This window comes from Nicotiana attenuata, unplaced genomic scaffold (assembly GCF_001879085.1).
Source record: "Nicotiana attenuata strain UT unplaced genomic scaffold, NIATTr2, whole genome shotgun sequence".
Lineage (NCBI taxonomy): Eukaryota > Viridiplantae > Streptophyta > Magnoliopsida > Solanales > Solanaceae > Nicotiana > Nicotiana attenuata.
In genome coordinates this window covers 170,518-188,131 of record NW_017672183.1, presented here as the reverse complement: position 1 = coordinate 188,131, position 17,614 = coordinate 170,518, and the positions used below count along the sequence as shown (strand labels likewise).

The window sequence follows — 17,614 nt, the reverse complement described above, 5'->3', positions numbered from 1 at the left end:
GCCCTCGGGACCTCAACCAAATGCACAGATATGTTCTATTACTTCATTCAAACTTGCTCGTAACATAAAAACACTATCATAAACACCAAAATCATCGAATTACCACGGATTCAAGCCTAAGTTAAACTAAACTTCCGAAACTTGCATTTGATCTAAAACCCGACCTAAACACCTCCGAATGATCTGAAACTTTGCACACATATCCAAAATCACCTAACGGAGCTACTGCAACTCTCGGAATTCCATTCCGACCCTCGGATCAAAATGTCACCTACCATCCGGAATTCGCCAAAATCCAACCTTAGCCAATTCAAGCCTAATTCTACACCGGACCTCCAAATTCAATTCCGATTGCGCTCCTAAGTCACAAATCATCCCCCGAAACTAGTCGAATCATCGAAAATCCATTCCGAGCCTTCTAACTCATAAGTCAACATTCGGTTGACTTTTCCAAACTAACCTTCTCATAAAGAGACTTATTGTCTCATTTCTAACCGAACTCTATCCGAATTACTTCAAATTTTCCAAACACATAAAATGAAACATATAAAAGCATAAAATGGGGAAAACGGGACGGTAGCTCCCGTAACGACAGGTCGGGTCGTTACAATTATGTTGTCCCTAAGAGACGGACAATCAAGAGTTGATCAAGGTGGAAGTGAGTTGTGGCAGTGCGCTTCTAGGTAGACGATAAACTAAAAAGTTTCATGATAATGCACATAATGAGATAATGGAGGTTAGAGATTTGATCAAATGAATAATTGAAAGTGTGATTTTCTCCTTCGAAAGTAATGAATGTACACTTGAGAAGTAAACCAGGATAATTAATTTGGGATGAAGGGAATATATACTTATTTTATTCACCTAATTTACTACTAGTAGTAAAGATTGAAAAATCATACAAATAATATATCAAATTTAAAACCTCAATTTTTAAGAATTCTATAATTACAAAAATATTATTGTTTATTGACAGGAGGTTGTTGAGGTCGAGTATTATGGTAGAATGTTAGTAGGTAGTTGAATTTTTTTTTCGTACTAGTTATATGTAGCATAATTCTTGTACTTCCTTAATTATAGTTTGCATTTACTTCCTGTTATTTCTTTCGCTTTAGCTATTCTACTGTTCTGCTGTAACTATTTTTTTTCCGTTATTTCTTTAGCCGAAGATTTACCGAAAATAGTCTCTCTACCTTTACAAGATATGAGTAAGGTATATGCAGAGGCGGATCCAGAATTTTGGCAGGATGGGTGCACTATTAAGAAGGGGTGGACCCGAGATATAAATTGTACATGTCCAACCTTTAGTTCTTACTATTGCGCACCCGTTACACTTTTGAATTGTTGTTCAAAATTAAAATTTAAAAAAAATATTAATTTTCTTGCATCTATATCTATTATCCATGTTGAAAATATCGGGATCAGTTGAACCCATTGATTATATGTTACATCATACACTACTACTATTTTTAATATACATAATTTGTTTAATCATATGAAATTTTACGGTGACAAAAGAAGAATAGGAATTTTAATGTGTGAAAATTTTGAAATAATAAATCAAACAAAAAAAAAAGTACTTAATTAATACGCAAAAAGTGACACCAGACATGCTCATCTCTCGTGGGCATCTAGTTCTAGGGAAAAGAAAGAAAAAACAAATCTTGACCTTGCAACCTCACTTAGAGAGGCAGACCAAGTAACTATCACATCAAATAATACTTGAAGCATGGGTTCACACACATATATTTAAGTATTTTTGCAAAAATGTAATATTGCTATACATAATTTAGGGAGGGGAACATGGGTTCACGTGCCATGGAAACCCCCTAGATACGCCCCCTGGGTATATGTACACACCCCTACTCAGATTCTACTTTATAGGATTACACTATATTTATGTTGCTATTACTAAAATTACAAATTTTGAATTTTTCTTTTATAATGTCCAGTTAAATTACTTTACTGTAATATAAATTGAATCAAAGGGGTATTTATTTCTAAACTTACAATGGTCCAGTGTTCCACTAGAAAAAACGCCCATGGTATAGTTTGTGGGGCCGGAAAGCAATGTAAGTTTCATGTGCGACGATATATACGATAGACACGTGTCGATAATACATTAAATACGTATACGCATACATACAGCGCACAGAGCCGTGAGTAGGAAGCTGAGCATTTTTGAAAAGTGACAAAAAGAGAAACAAATAGATCGATCGAAAATGGCGGAATTGAGTGGACTGAAACTGGAGCAGAGGCATGGAAAATCCAGAGTGAGAGTAGCCAGGGTTTGGAAAAGTCACGATGGGAAGCATCACTTTGCTGAATGGAGTGTTAACATTAGCCTCCTCTCCGATTGTTTACCTGCCTATGTCGCCGGTGATAATTCCGATATCGTCGCCACCGATACCATGAAGAACACTGTAAGTCTCCTTTTTTTTGTTTGAGTAACAGCTGATTTATATGCATGTACGTAGAATTTTGTTAGATCATGTATACCTGATGCTCAATTTCATCATCTGCGAACTTAAATAGTACTACTGATTATTTTTCGTGTTAATAACTTGATGTAAAATTGACGAGTTTTGCTATTTGTAATAGTTTTCTAAGAGATCTGATCTATGAACGAGACATTGGATTGATATAATTGTTTAAGCTAATTGTCTGATTACGAGTTTTTGTCACTTTTCTTCTCTGCATTAGGTCAAAATCAGCTTTAAAAGTCTTCGAAATTCAGCTTTTACTTTTTGGAAACTAAATCTGATTATATTGTGTTGTTATATCCTATAATCTGAATTTTCCTTTATGTCATTTGGTTCTAAGTTCCGATTATTGGACCGTGAAACAGGTGTATGCCAAAGCTAAGGAATGTTCAGAGCAACTCTCAGCTGAAGATTTTGCCATTATACTTGCAAAGCACTTCACCTCCTTTTATCAGCAGGTACCATTTGTCTATTGTCATGTAATGATGTCAGTTATCTGCCATGACTACTTGGTTATTCTAGCCACTGAATTTAGTAATTGTGGGAAGGGTACTATGTTTTGTAAAATTTTGCTATATGTGTAGAGAATGTTCAAAAAGACTTCTCATTTTTCTTACAGATCAATCTTATGTCATGTCCACTCATCTGGCAATTGCTCTGTAGAAGAGAATAAGCAATTGCATAGTTGTTGCCTTTTGTTGTATGCAGACTTTGGGATGTTTTGTGCTTTGCTTGTGACATTGTTTAATATAATTATAGGACTGAACCACTCACCTTACATAGAACTTCTTAAGCTATTTTTCCTGTTCTGTCTTGTAGGTCACTGCTGCAATTGTCAATATAGTTGAAAAGCCATGGGAACGCGTTAGCATAAAGGGCCAACAACATGAACACGGTAAACCTTTGATTTGGAACGGAAAGTGTTACTTACTTGCCCAGTGAACTCCCCCCCTCCCCCTCCCCCTTTTAGAAGTTAAAATGAAGATCTAAGTTACCCTGTGCTGCTAATTCTCAGAAATTGTAGGGAGTATTCCTCTGGATTCCTTCTCTGCCGTGTGACTGGTTTCATCCTTTTCTTGACTGTGTTTCATCTCCTTAGAGTGCATGCAGAGTCATATTAATTTTCTTAAACAGCACAAGAGCAATTTGGAATTCCAGTCTGATTTGTGGCTTATGATAAGATATTTTGTTAGTGATGTCCACTATATATTTTTTTCATATGTTATCATCTCTATCAAAAAACTTGCCAGCGTCGAATACATCTGAGCTTCACTGAACTATATGATATCAAATTTGATAAGACTAGATCAAGTTCAAAGTCAAGTCTGAGACAATCTTGTATCCAAATAAGGAGCCTGATCTAACAACAACGACAACAACAACAACAACCCAGTATAATCTCACAAGTGGTGCCTGAGGAGGGTAGTGTGTACGCAGACTTTACCCCTACCCTGGGGTAGAGAGGCTGTTCCCGATAGACCCTCGGCACAAGAAGATGAATGCGACAATAGAATTCAGAAAGATAGTACCAGCGAGCTAAGAATCAAAAAATATACCTGGAAAAGCAATATGAATAATCACTGCAGTGACAAGGTCCTAGAAAATAGTACGAGCACAACATGTACCACTAGCATACTAAAACACGACACAGACCGACTAGACTTACACACAGAACGGAGTAGAAAATGCTCAACTACCTACTAACCTTCAACCCTAATGCTCTCCTTCCATACCTTCCTATCAAGGGCCATATCCTCGGTCTCGGTGAGCTGGAGTCGCGCCGTGTTTTGTCTGATTACGTCTCCCCAATGAGCCTGATCTAACATAGTCTAATATAGTCATCCTTGTTTGGCAGCATCATGAATTTTCCTAGATCAGTATTTGCTCTCCTTGGGTTCAAATTAGAATGTGCTCAATATGATGTTATTCCTTTCTAATTTGTCAGAAGTAGACTTCTTTCAGTTAATTTCTATCAAAAGAGAGTAAGGAAAAAATAATAAATGAACAGAATTGTCCTGCAATAATGAATTAACCATTTTGGGCAACTAATCTGACAAAATTAGCAGGTTCATATTGGACTGAGAATGGAGCTTATATGACCAATTTTTCTTTCGTGAAACGCTTCCAAGAGCTATTCCATGGTTGAAGCTACTTTCTTGAAAAAACCGTTCAAATTCCTTTAAGCTGATCATATCAATTTTTAGCTATAAAAGGCCTTAAAGTTGGTCCTGTATCATGTATTATGTGGAGCTATAATTTTCCCTGTACATAGTGCAAAAACCTGAGCTGCAGTTTGTGGACCCCTCACTTCTTGACTATATTGACTAGGAAAATGATTTAATCAAGGAGTTGATGATCACGCCCAACTCTAGTCCTAAAAAGGATAAGCGGTCGCTGCAAATATAATCCGGTCTAAAAGTCCGGAGTCGAATCCCACAGAGAACTAAGGCTTAGCTGTATCTGTTTAATATCACAGAGAAGACAAGATTGAAAATAAATAGAAAGCTGAAAACTAACTATGCTTGAATTGTAAACAATTAGAATAAAGGTCTAAGGTAATGGTTTCCCCCGTTGTTGATTTCCTTGGTTGTATGTTTCTTATAGCGTTGACTTAGTTGCCTCTATCAATCATGAACTCTCTAGCTATCATAAATCTCTCTCAAGCAATTATGATAATTTACTAGACGCACTCTCTCAAGCTATGCTAGCTAGATTCGCATTACAGTTCACTTAGATCGCACCCGAGGTATCGTTATCTCTAATCCAACCTCTAAACACTCGGTTATGACTCTCGCTTATACTCCGGGAGTGATGTTGTTCCAACAACTACCTAAATATGCACTCTCTCTCAAGCAGATACATAATAAATAGGAACGGCTAATTGAGGATCCTTTCAATTAACCACAATCAAAACATAGTTGAACAAATAGAGATTAAACTAATTCAAATCTATATTACTTATAACAACCAATTCATCCCCAACGGGTTTCACCAAAACCTTAGATTAGAAAAGTTAGCTACTCATGAAAATAACAAAAATCACAAAAGAATTCATATTCAAAGGTAAAAGAACAAAGAAGAAGATTAAAGATTGATGCCCAATGATCCTCCTTGCCTCTTGCCCTTCCTTCTGATGTTTTTCACTTCCAAAAATCATTCTCTCCTTTCTTGGCCGGCATCCTTCGTTTAATATAGGGTTTAGGGCTTAAAATCCCGTGTTTTGCACTTTAGTCCCTGAAATTTACGCGTCCTGTCGCTGTCCTACCGCGGTTACGCCAGGACCGCGGCCAGAGTGGCCTTCAGAATCTGCAGCAGTGTTCTGCCGCGTCAGGTCCGCAGTCGCAGTTTCAATCGCGTTTTTGACCCTGTTCTGTTTGGAATTTGGAAAAACGTAAAACATGAAAGTTGTAGCCCTTTGAGTTAGCTTTCCAACCATATATTGTGGAGCCCAAATGGAGTTCTGAGCAAAAAGTTATGTGCATTTTACTAGACAGTGCGCAATATGCCTACTCGAGTCTTCGTTTTGTTGTTTTATCATCCGTTGATCCCCGAATACGATCCTGGCTTAATTCCTTGGGCTTTTACTTAGACTTCAAAGCTCCAAATCACTTGAATTCATTCCATAACATCTATATATCTCGGAATCACTCCTACAAGGCATAAAACACACCGTTAGTGCAAAACACTAGCGACTAAAGCGCAAACTCAATTAAAGTGCAGTAAATTAGAGTGTAATAAGCGACTAAAATACGTAATTAGTTGACTTTTCACTGGATGAGATACCTTGAAAAGGGATTTGGAGCCTAAAAAGGGGCCTCATTGTATGAAGCAGTCATTGGTAATCCACTTTTAATGTGTCTAGAAGATTCTAGTGGATTGTATGGGTAAGCATCTAGCTTGGGATGCCTTAAGCCATGATGTCACTTTTGTTTGATAATCTCTCGTTGCATCTCCTAGCTTTGTTTCCATTTATACGATCTGATTTCTATCTGATGAAGTGAACCACTGAGATTAATCAAAAAAAATTGTTTTCCCTACGATTAATTCTGCTGCTCTATGTTTCTATCTTCCTTAGGTTTTAAGCTTGGCTCTGAAAAACACACTACCGAAGTAATGGTCGATAAATCGGGAACATTGCGCATGACATCTGGTATCGAGGGATTATCAGTTCTAAAGACAACTAAGGTAATCTCAGTTACACATCTGCCTTTATTTCTCCTTGCTTATCTGCTTCTACATACCTCAAAAAAGAAGAAATAATAGGATTCTGCAGTTAACTAAAGATTTTTACAGTAGTCCTACTAAGATACACAACCCTCCTCTAAGAAAGAAAGAGATATGTTAGTTTCCCTGGGAATAGTTTCTTACTTTGGTTTTTCTTTTTGACTCTCCCCACCTCGCGGTGGTAGTGAAGTTGAGGGGCTATGGATCAGGGCCAAGGCAACAAGGGTAGTACTATCATAAATGATGACGAAATAGCCGATTTACAGTTTGAGGTGGTTTACATGTGCGTCAGACGAGATCTATTTGGCCCTGTATAAGTCCTTACTCTTTCTTACTCTAAAATTAGAGCCTTAGCACCTACTATACTTCTTCCTATGGGAATTAGGAACAAATTCTTTCTCTTTACACGAGATTAAGAGTTTGAAGTACACCTAAATTGGTACGCCACCCTAAACAATTGGCTTCCAAAATTTCATTCATGATAAGTGCATTATCGATTTTCATAACAAATAGGTCATTGAAACAGTCAGGTTTTGAAGGATTCATTAGGGACAAGTACACTATGTTGCCTGAAACACGGGAAAGAATGATGGCTACAGAGGTCACTGCATCTTGGAGGTAAATTATCCATCTTTTTGTTTTTTTAAAGAGATGACGTGTTAAACTTTTCTCTTTCTGACATGAATGAGATTTTAGTCTTGCCCTTGTTAGTTGTTCATCGTTGTACCATGTTTCATTTATGCTCATTGTTGATCGTGTTGTGAACCTGAAATTGGTTCATGTAGGTACTCTTTTGAATCTCTCTCAAGTCTTCCCTTGAAGCCTCTGTATTTCACAGAGAGATACATGGATGTGAAGGAGGTCTTGCTTAACACATTCTTCGGCCCATCTAAGGGAGGAGTATACAGCCCTTCTGTTCAAGCCACACTTTATGAAATGGCAAAGGCTGTTCTTGGAAGGTCTTTCTCTCGAATTCAACTCATAAGATGCTTTCCTAGCAGGCTAGCACACATACAAGAGAAATGAAACCTCTAAGATGCTCTATTTGCTTCTTCAAGTTTCATAATTGCTATGTGTCCTTATGTTTGTTTTGGCATTATTCCTTCAGGTTTCCGGACATTTCATTCATTCAGTTGAAGATGCCAAATCTGCATTTTCTGCCAGTCAATTTGTCAAGCAAAGATAATCCAGTTATTGTTAAAGTAAGTTTCTCTCCCCTCATTCGCTGGATTGCTGTGTGCTAAAATGCAGTGAATTTGACTGCCAAGTTATTTTCGAACCCTGTAAGGTGAAATTTATCTGGCAAGACCTTGTTCAAAACTGAACCGATTACCATGAGAAAAGATGGGTCAATTATTTAAACCTCCTCTCTAGCTTACCAAAACCAAATAAAACTTAGTTTGGGAAATACTTTAAGCTTCCCCTCCGTAGCAACAGAAGCAGACATTGTCAAGTTTGAGAATAATTCGACCAAAATGGCGTCATTCACGTGTGTTGATTCTTTAAGCAGTTTTGAATGATATATACAGCCTACATATAAATCTAAAAGGAAAGTACATTTGCCAAAGGGAAGAAAAGAAAGACAAGAAGACCAATGGAGAAACTGAGTTGTTTTAGGAGAGGGCAAGACGGACTGGGTTAGAAGGGGGACGGAAGGGACTAAGAGCCAAGGGAAGGCAAAGCTGATGGGGAAAATGAGTAGAGGAGTTATGGCTGGGCTCGGAAAGGGGAACGATCATGGTAAGAGAAATGGTGGAGCTGGGATAGAAGATTCTGAGTGATAAGATCCAATTTTTATTCATCTTAAACAGAAATTCAAAGTAGATATTGGAACAACATCAAAGTTGATGCTTAATAGATGCACAAAAGCTAGAGTAGCCTACACTGGCTAAGAAGAAACTTCAACAACACGTGGATGTTCTCTTTACCTGCTTCGGATAAATGCTGCTGTAACTTTTCGAAGCATTGAAACATGTCATTACTGGAGGGGCGGCCTGCACGGATTTGCCTAGGCAAAAGGAAGAGAGGGTGGTTTGCCAATATTGTCAAAGGGATGGGGCCGGGGGTGGGGGATTAACGGCTATAGGGTAACATGTGATTCCCACACGTCCCTCATCTGAATATTAGTAATCCACATTCTCAATTTAATAAAAACTTACCGCATCATGCAAAATCGCGGCGAAACAGTATCAACATGTATTATAGAGTTTGAAAGAGGAGAAGCTAAAGCGGTGGGTACAGTTTGATCCCACGTAAATGATTCTCGAGTTACATATCTTTAATCATGTATTATCCAGTTGATTCAAAATTTCAAGTTTTATTGCTGCACTGCATTCATTCAGTCATAAAGTTATGCCACTATAAGTTGATCTTCTTGGGAACTATATACCTCTGATCATGTTCTTTTGAGCTTGAATCAATGGCTAATATATAATCCGTTAATGACCTTTCAGTTTGATAATGATGTTTATTTGCCGACGGATGAACCGCATGGAACCATTCAGGCGACTCTTAATCGTATTCGGTCAAAGATGTGAAATACTGCTGATCAAAAGTGCCCATGATGCTCATTTCTTACATTTAAGTTGTTACACCTCAAAGCAACTAAAGGGAACCTGGAAAGAAGCAACAATGTTACATGGTTCTGATTCTTCTAATCTGCTGTACACATGTAAAATATGGGTGTGTAATTTTCTGAATCTTCGTGTAAAATAAATAAGTGATAATTGTTTCTCAAGTTGTTGGACGTCATGATTTATCCTTATGATGTAATTGGTAATTTGGCTAAAAGAAAAGCCTCCCCACCTGGATATAGATAACTATTTAATATAATTCGACCTCTTGTTTAAGTTGTGTTGGTCATGCACTTAATTATGATTATGTAACATTACTTTGCTCTAAAAAGATGGTACCGGGGGAGAAGTATTTTATACTTAAACGATTCAGCGTATTAAGGTTATTTACCAAAATGATTTAAATTGTGTCGATGCAATGTTTTATTATGATTTTTAATTCTTTTTTCACCTTAAGTACTTTACAAGGTAAGGAATTAAACCTTTACCGATAAGGTGAAAATTTTGGTAGTCAACCAATTGAGCTACTAAGATTCTTGTATTTATTTTTTATTTTTTATTTTTTTTATATTACATACCAACTAATCTACTAAGATTTCTCCTTTTTTTTTCTTTTCTAATTTTCTTTTGTTACATTGGGCATATGGGAAGGGGAAATTAGGAGGGAATTATGAGGTGGGAAATTAGAAAACAATAAATAGAAGGTTTAATTTATTAAGTTATTTCTATTAAATGCTTTTTGAAAATTGAGCAATATTAAAAAGAATTTACTATTTAGTAGTATAGTTGAAAATAATTAATAAATTTAGTCTTAAATTTCTAAAGCGATAATATTTTTGAGCTAAAGCAACAATTAAAGTGGGATGGGGAAGTATTTTTTAATCATATAACATGGAAAGTCAAATGATTTTCACCAGAAGCGAATATGACAACTAATTTTAGATAGAGAGCTTAAAAAAAAATAGTGGCACTCACATATAATAAAAGTCAGCATTTTACGTGTCATCTGCGTCAGCGTGATTGAGAAACACATTCAGTCGAAAGTATTCATATTGGTCTGTCTGAATCTAGTCCTGGAACAAAGCAAAGAGAGGAGAGAAACAAAGAACTCTTTAAATTCTTCATCTACCTTGTCGGTTTTATATTTTACAATATAAAAGAGGAATGGAGAATTGAGAATAATTTCTCCTTTTACTCTTCCTTTCCCTTCCTCCAAGCTAGCATTAAAAAATTAAAAAGAATTCTGTTTGGCATTAATTCTTCTTCAAAGTAACAAGAAGAAAGCCAGGAATCTTCCTCTTCAATTTCTTGTTCTACAACTCGGGTTTTAGACTTTGTGCATTTTTTGACCTTCTAGATACCTTTTTTTTTTTGTTTCCCCATTTTTATTTCACACCCAATTTTTTATTATACTATATAAGAGGGTATTTGATGTTCTGTTCTCCCTACAAAATTAAATTACAAATAATACAGTTTGGTTACTTCTTTGTTTTGTATTAAGGGAAATTGGGTCTGCTATTTCTTGATTTTATTTCCTAAAATTGTGATTTTACTTTGGAAATTGGATATGAACATGGCTGAAGGGGGAGAAAAGACAAATGTGGTAGTGATTGGAGGTGGAATTGGTGGCTCCCTTGTTGCTAAAACCCTTCAAAATGAAGCTAATGTTTCATTAATTGATGAGTAAGCATTTCTATCACTCTTTACTGATTTTTCATAGCTTGTAAATCAATGTGAATTTTCAAAGGTGTTAGCTTTGTTAGTAGTTTAGTGGTTGATTCCTCGTAGGAGATCACGGGTTCGAACCATGGAAACAACCTCTTGCAGAAATGCAGGGTAAGACTGCGTACAATAGACGCTGCGTACAATACACCCCTGTGGTGCGGCCCTTTCATAGAACCCCGCACATAGCGGGAGCTTAGTGCACCGGGCTGCCCTTTAGTGGTTTAGTGGTTGATTCCTTCAAAATTCTTGCTTTTATCATGACTGCTGATTTGAGTTTTTTTTTTCTTATTAATTGATTGTGTTTAGATTAACTGAATGCATGAAATGTGAACAGGAAAGAGTATTTTGAGATCACATGGGCAAGCTTAAGGTCTATGGTTGAACCTTCCTTTGCTAAAAGATCAGTCATTTCTCACTCTGAATACCTTCCTCACGCGAAAATCGTTGCATCAGCTGCAGTTGACATCACAGACACTGATGTATTGACAACACAAGGCAGCCGAATTCGGTATGACTATCTTGTTGTTGCCACTGGTCATACACAAAGGGGTGCTTCGACGAAAACTGAGAAGATCAGTCAATACCAAGCAGGTATTGGTTCAATCTCATTCAATGTGATTACTTTTTGTGTTTTCTTTCATAGAACTCAAAAGTTTCTGTGTAACTAGTTTTATCTTAAGACACTAACCTTATAAGGAATTCGAGGGTTTTCTGTTAGGTTATTGAAGACTCAAATGGTGATGTATTGCCATCACTTTACCAACAACTTGTATTACTTAACAATATCATAGTTTTGAATGTGCGCACTTCCCTTCTTTTAGATTGACATTTTACCATGTCCATTTTATCTTCAACAAGTTATTAGCAGATTCGCATAACTTCAAAAACTATATAATAGTAGAGAACTTGAGAAGGGGGCTAAGGTTTATGGAAGAGAAAGCAACAACGAGAAAAGTGAATCAGAATTTTTGTTTTTCTGTTTGGGAGCCTACAGAAGCTGGCTGGATGTTAGTTGTAGATAACCATATATTATTTCTTGTATACCAATTGTATGCTTGACTTAAATCCACAACACTAAAGTATTACCTTATCAAGAAAAAAGAAGAGAATGATAGTGCTCCGGAAAGCAGGATGACTACTTACTTATGAACGGCTGAATTATCGTGGAAGAGTTGAGTAATACATATCAAGCTTTCCAATGTTCATAAGACGAGGCTGAAATTATGTTTCATTACATATATAACTTGTGCGTAACTCTTCTTTCTTGGTTTACAGAGTATGAAAAGATAAAGGCTGGTGATTCCATATTAATAGTCGGAGGAGGGCCAACTGGTGTGGAGCTCGCTGCTGAAATTGCTGCTGATTTTCCTGCTAAGAAGGTGACTCTGGTGCACAGGGGATCAAGATTGTTAGAATTTATTGGAGAAAGCGCCAGCAAAAAGGCACTGAATTGGCTTACTTCAAAGAAAGTTGAAGTCATCTTGGGGCAATCTGTCGATGTAAACTCTGCATCAGATGGTGTTTACAAAACATCGGGTGGAGAAACCATAGTTGCTGATTGCCATTTTATTTGCATCGGAACACCATTTGGTTCAGCATGGCTAAGAGAAACTATCTTGAAGGATAGTTTGGACAGTCGTGGAAGGCTAATGGTTGATTCAAATTTGAGGATCAAGGGTCACAACAATATCTTTGCTATTGGGGACATCACCGACATTCCGGTAAGTCGATCAAACCTTCTTTAATAACCTTGATTTCATCCCAGTAAAGCTTTAGATGTTAGCGCCCCTCTCCCATCATAAATATGAAAACGTATAATTCAACAACTATTCAAGAACTTCTGTCTATGCATCCTCTGATTCCCCTTCTTCATAGTCATAGCCCTGGCCTGGCACTAAAACTTCAACGATTTACTTTTTCTGAGATTGTAGCAGTAATAAATGATGAATTACTACTAAGCTCTTTCTATGCTGAATCTCCATTTTCCCTTATTTTAGAAAAAAAGAAAAAGAAAAAGAGTGCTGTATGTCTCCGTTTGTCATCATAACATGACTTACCTATATTTGTATATGGTGTTTATAGAGCTAACAAGATGTCAAATCTATTATGGTACCTGCTAATGCTACTTAAGTACTTGAATCGCAACTTTAGGAAACATGATGGAAATATCGCTATCTCCAATGCATTTCAGTATTAACTTTAACTGCTTGCTAATATAGCTTCAGCTATTTGTTCATTGTTACTTTTCCTTCCTCTCCTTGTATAGAAAAGCCCATGCTAGTTACTAGACTTGGCTAATATGCACATATGCAACTGGATAACTATTAGACCAATAAAAGCCAGATCGTATTAGCTCTTATGCCATAAGATGTATTTTATCTGCAAGACATCCTTACATTGCGATGGTGAAATTCAGGAACTTAAACAAGGATATTTGGCTCAAGAACATGCAAAGATAGCTGCCAAGAACATCACATTGTCAATAAAAGGAGTAGAAGATGATCACAAATTGGCTGTGTATAAGCCAGCCACTAAGGCATTGGCTATAGTTTCTCTAGGGAGAAAAGAAGCAGTGGCCCAATTTCCTTGTTTGTCAATTGCTGGACGCGTTCCAGGTATGATAAAATCCGGGGATCTCTTTGTTGGAAAGACGCGGAAGGGACTTGGTCTACAGCCTGATGTTTAGGTGTCTCCTATATCTGGAAATATGTGTGCTTTAAAAGTTAAACGGTTTGATATTTGTTTGTTTGTCAAGTTAGATGGTTCTTTTAAGTTGTGTATTCAGTTAGATGGTTCTTCTAACTGTTCTTATCTCGTTTGATTTTGGTTATCTTATACAAGAGTGTTCTTTTATTTCAATCCTGGTGCTGCAACATATTTCCCTTAGCAGTAGCTTCAAAAATTTAAATGCTACACAAAAATTCAGTACTATTTTTGCATTTTCCGGGTTGGCAGTAGGGGTGTACATGGACCGGGTTGATTCGGTTTTTATCGAAATCAAACCAAACCAACTATATCGGTTTGGATTGGTTCGGTTTTATCGAGTTTTTTATTATTTAAATATTATTTCAATCTTACTTTGTTAAATTTTTTATACATAAATATATGTTTAAAAAGTTGAAAAATACATTATCTATTAAAATATTCTTATGGGAGAATTTTTTTAGTAACACATGATAGTTATTTTTTAGTCGTCTGACAATAATTTTTCGTTGACGTACACTTTCAAGGTTAACCGAATTTAGTAATTAAACATAAAAATCAATATGATACCTAAATAATAATAATCATTTCAAGTTCGAAAAAGATATAAAGAATTTGATAGATCTTGACATTTGAATATAAGAACAAAGAGATTGACGTATTTCAGTAACACTTGATAAGAAAGTGATCATACAATCCACTATTTAAAGTTAATAAATATGGAGCATTTTATATTCTATAAAATATTATTTTGCTGTAAGAGAATCCCAAATATTTCTAGATATTATTTTAAAAGAAAATTCTATATAAAAATCTTAAAAGTATATATTTATATGTCGGTTTGGTTTGGGTGTTTTATTCAATACCAAACCAAATCAAACCAAATCTAGTCGCGTTTTTTAATCGATTTAATTTGCCTTTTCGATTTGGTACAATTTCGGTTCAATTTGTACACACATAATCTTTTGAACTTCTAGTTTCTAATACAGCCAGAGGAGGATGCATGTGATGACCCAAAAAGGTCATCACTTGTTTTTAAATTAAATTCTGTGTTTCGAGGCCTTAAAAATCTCTTTCAGCATCACCTCGATTTACGTGCGCAGTCCGGGCGCGTAGCCGGAAAGTCTAGATGTGAAAATCTGTGAAAAATGAAAAACATTTGGCTTTAAAATGAATTAATTTGACTTTGGTCAACGTTTTGGGTAAACGGACCTGGACCCGCAATTCGACGGTCCCGGAGGGTCCTTAGGAAAATATGGGACTGGGCGTATGCCCGGAATCGAATTCCGAGGTCCCAAGCCCGAGAAATGAATTTTTGAAAGAAATTATTTTCTGAAAAATATAAAGATTTTTGAAAGTGGAATGTTATGTGAAACTTGTGGTATCGGGCACGTATTATGGTTCCGGAGCCCGGTACAGGTTCAATATGATTTATCCGTGTTGTCGGTAAAGTTTGGTAAGAAACGGAATCCATTTGACGTGATTCGGACCTTAAACGCAAAATTTGATGTTTATGAAGTTTTGAGAAATTTCATTGATCTTGAGGTTTAATTCGATGTTCATGACGTTATTTTGATGATTTGATTACACGAATAAGTCCGTAGGATGTTTTTGAGGTTGTGTGTATGTTTGGTTTGGAGCCCCGAGGGCTCGGTTGAGTTTTGGATAGGCCACAGAGTGAAAATTTCAACTTAGGAAATGCTGGTATGTTTCAGACCTGCAGACTTCGCATTTGCGAAGCCTGTCTCGCAAATGCGAGCAATGTATCGCAAATGCGAGAGGAGGCCTGGGCAGCTCTCTTCGCAAATGCGACATCTTTCTCGCAAATGCGAAAGTCCAACCCCTGTTTGCAATTCCCATAACTGCAGTCTGCAACTTTTTATACTTAGCCGAAAAACAACCCTTTTTCACATCTTTTCAAAACAAAAACTCCCTAGGGCGATTTTCCAAGAACAACTCTTCTTCTAAATCGATTATAAGTCAATGTTTACTAGTTTCCTTCAATCATTAACATCTTTTAATATGATTTCAACTCAAAATCAATAATTTTCATGGGGGAAATTGGGTGTTTTGGGTAGAACCTAGATTTTTCAAAAAATGGGGATTTGGACCTCGATTTGAGGTCCGATTTCAATACAAATTATATATTTGAGTTCATGGGCGAATGGGTAGTCGGGTTTTGGTTCGAACCTCGGGTTTTGACCATGTGGGCCCGGGGCTGATTTTTGACTTTTTCGGAAAAGCTTTAGAAAACTTATTTCCATGCAATAGAAATTGTTTATTTAGCATTTATTGATGTAATTAAGTAACTTGTGATTAGATACGAGCGAATTGGTGGTGGAATCACGAGGTAAAGCTATAGTTGAGGCTTGAACTGTGTTCGTGGCATCGAGGTAAGTGTTAGGTCTATCCTTAGCTTGAGGGAATAGGAGTTTGGTCCGTATGCTATATGTTATGTGTTGAGTACGACGTATAGGTGTGGTGACGAGTATCTATACGTCGGTGTCGAGCATGACCGTGAGTCTTAAATTGAAATTATTGTGTTATTGAGAACTACTACGAATACCTAATTTGTGACTCTCTGGGTTGAGCAAGGTTTATAAATATTCTCGTAGAGATTACTTATGGTTGAAAATTGGTGTTAGTTGAGGTAGTGGATGTTGGAACAAGTTTGGTTATATCTGATTTTCCCTTGCCGGGATGTGTTCATTCTAATTGTTGACTCCCTTGTCGGGATAGTGTAGTTCTTATTGACCCCTTGCCGGGACTCTTGTTATGGTTGTTGTGATTGTATATTTAGATCGGGTTGCACTCCGCAACAATGATATGTTTGGATCGGGTTGCACGCCGCAACAATGATATGATTGGATCGGGTTGCACGCCGCAACAATGATATGTTTGGATCGGGTTGCACGCCGCACAATGATATGATTGGATCGGGTTGCACGCCGCAACAATGATATATTGGGATCGGGTTGCACGCCGCAACAGCGATAATGATATGGATCGGATTGCACGCCGCAACAGTGTTGTTATGTTGGGATCGGGTTGCGTGCCGCAACTATTGTTGATACAAAGTGTTTATGGATTGGATACAAGCTCCTCATTGTTTCGCTGTGAATTCTAAGTTGTCCTTATGCTTTTGTTCTCGATTTACTGGTGATACTGATATACCCCGCAACATGTATCCCTCCCATCCTTACTTGTTTATTTCTTTTTTATTTTCCGCTGTATATTATATAACTGTACATATTTATTTGGTAGTCTGGTCCTAGCCTCGTCACTATTTCGCCGAGGTTAGGCTAGGCACTTATTAGCACATGGGGTCGGTTGTGCTGATACTACACTCTGCACTATTTTGTGCAGATCCTAGTGCTGCAGATTTCGGACCGCGGTGAGGTTTCAGCTTCCTACTTACCAGGTGACCCGAGGTAATCCTGCAGGCGTCCGCAGGCCTTGGCGTCTCCCTCCATCTATTTTCTTGCTTCTCTTATGTAGTTCTAGAGACAGTATTTTGTTATTTCTTTCAGACCCTTATTTATAGTAACTCTTAGACAGTCTGTGAAGTTGTGACACCAAATCTTGGGTGGTTTTGTTATGGGATGGTATTAGCAGTATTGTTAAGTTTATAATTTATTTCTTCTGCGTTTTAAATTATGTTTCTATAAAGTGTTGATGCTAAGTCATTAAATAAAACAAAAATGTAAGACAGGTCAAATAGTTCAGTTAGTTGGCTTGCCTAGATTTCACTAGTAGGCGTCATCACGACTCCCGAGGGTGGAAAATCCGGGTCGTGACAATGCAACTTTTTTTTTTTTTACAACTTTTGGAGTGCCTCCAGAAATTGGTTGTCTCAATAATTTGAGTACTTTAATCTTTCATTCATTAAGATGCGGTATTTAGCTG

At 37.0% G+C, this 17,614-nt stretch overlaps 2 protein-coding genes across 2 annotated transcripts; both read left to right on the top strand.

Moving 5' to 3' along the window:
• The first annotated feature begins 2,134 nt into the window (after positions 1 to 2,134).
• LOC109212210 (uricase-2 isozyme 1) lies at positions 2,135 to 9,556 on the top strand. The gene is made up of 8 exons (XM_019375835.1): positions 2,135 to 2,423; positions 2,849 to 2,941; positions 3,303 to 3,378; positions 6,559 to 6,668; positions 7,234 to 7,325; positions 7,493 to 7,666; positions 7,816 to 7,909; positions 9,161 to 9,556. The coding sequence occupies exons 1-8, from the start codon at positions 2,223 to 2,225 to the stop codon at positions 9,242 to 9,244; spliced, it is 924 nt and encodes a 307-aa protein (XP_019231380.1). The 5' UTR covers positions 2,135 to 2,222; the 3' UTR covers positions 9,245 to 9,556.
• A 790-nt stretch (positions 9,557 to 10,346) lies between these two features.
• On the top strand, positions 10,347 to 13,864 carry LOC109212209 (apoptosis-inducing factor homolog B-like). The gene is made up of 4 exons (XM_019375834.1): positions 10,347 to 10,963; positions 11,340 to 11,596; positions 12,281 to 12,726; positions 13,422 to 13,864. The coding sequence occupies exons 1-4, from the start codon at positions 10,848 to 10,850 to the stop codon at positions 13,689 to 13,691; spliced, it is 1,089 nt and encodes a 362-aa protein (XP_019231379.1). The 5' UTR covers positions 10,347 to 10,847; the 3' UTR covers positions 13,692 to 13,864.
• The last annotated feature ends 3,750 nt before the right edge of the window (positions 13,865 to 17,614 follow it).

Coding starts and splice junctions, on each gene's coding strand:
- LOC109212209 (XM_019375834.1), top strand. CDS start 10,848: ATGAACATGGCTGAAGGGGGAGAAAAGACAAATGTGGTAGTGATTGGA. Junction 11,597..12,280: donor GATCAGTCAATACCAAGCAG/GTATTGGTTCAA, acceptor CTTGGTTTACAG/AGTATGAAAAGATAAAGGCT. Junction 12,727..13,421: donor GGGACATCACCGACATTCCG/GTAAGTCGATCA, acceptor GGTGAAATTCAG/GAACTTAAACAAGGATATTT.
- LOC109212210 (XM_019375835.1), top strand. CDS start 2,223: ATGGCGGAATTGAGTGGACTGAAACTGGAGCAGAGGCATGGAAAATCC. Junction 7,667..7,815: donor GCAAAGGCTGTTCTTGGAAG/GTCTTTCTCTCG, acceptor TTATTCCTTCAG/GTTTCCGGACATTTCATTCA. Junction 7,910..9,160: donor ATAATCCAGTTATTGTTAAA/GTAAGTTTCTCT, acceptor ATGACCTTTCAG/TTTGATAATGATGTTTATTT.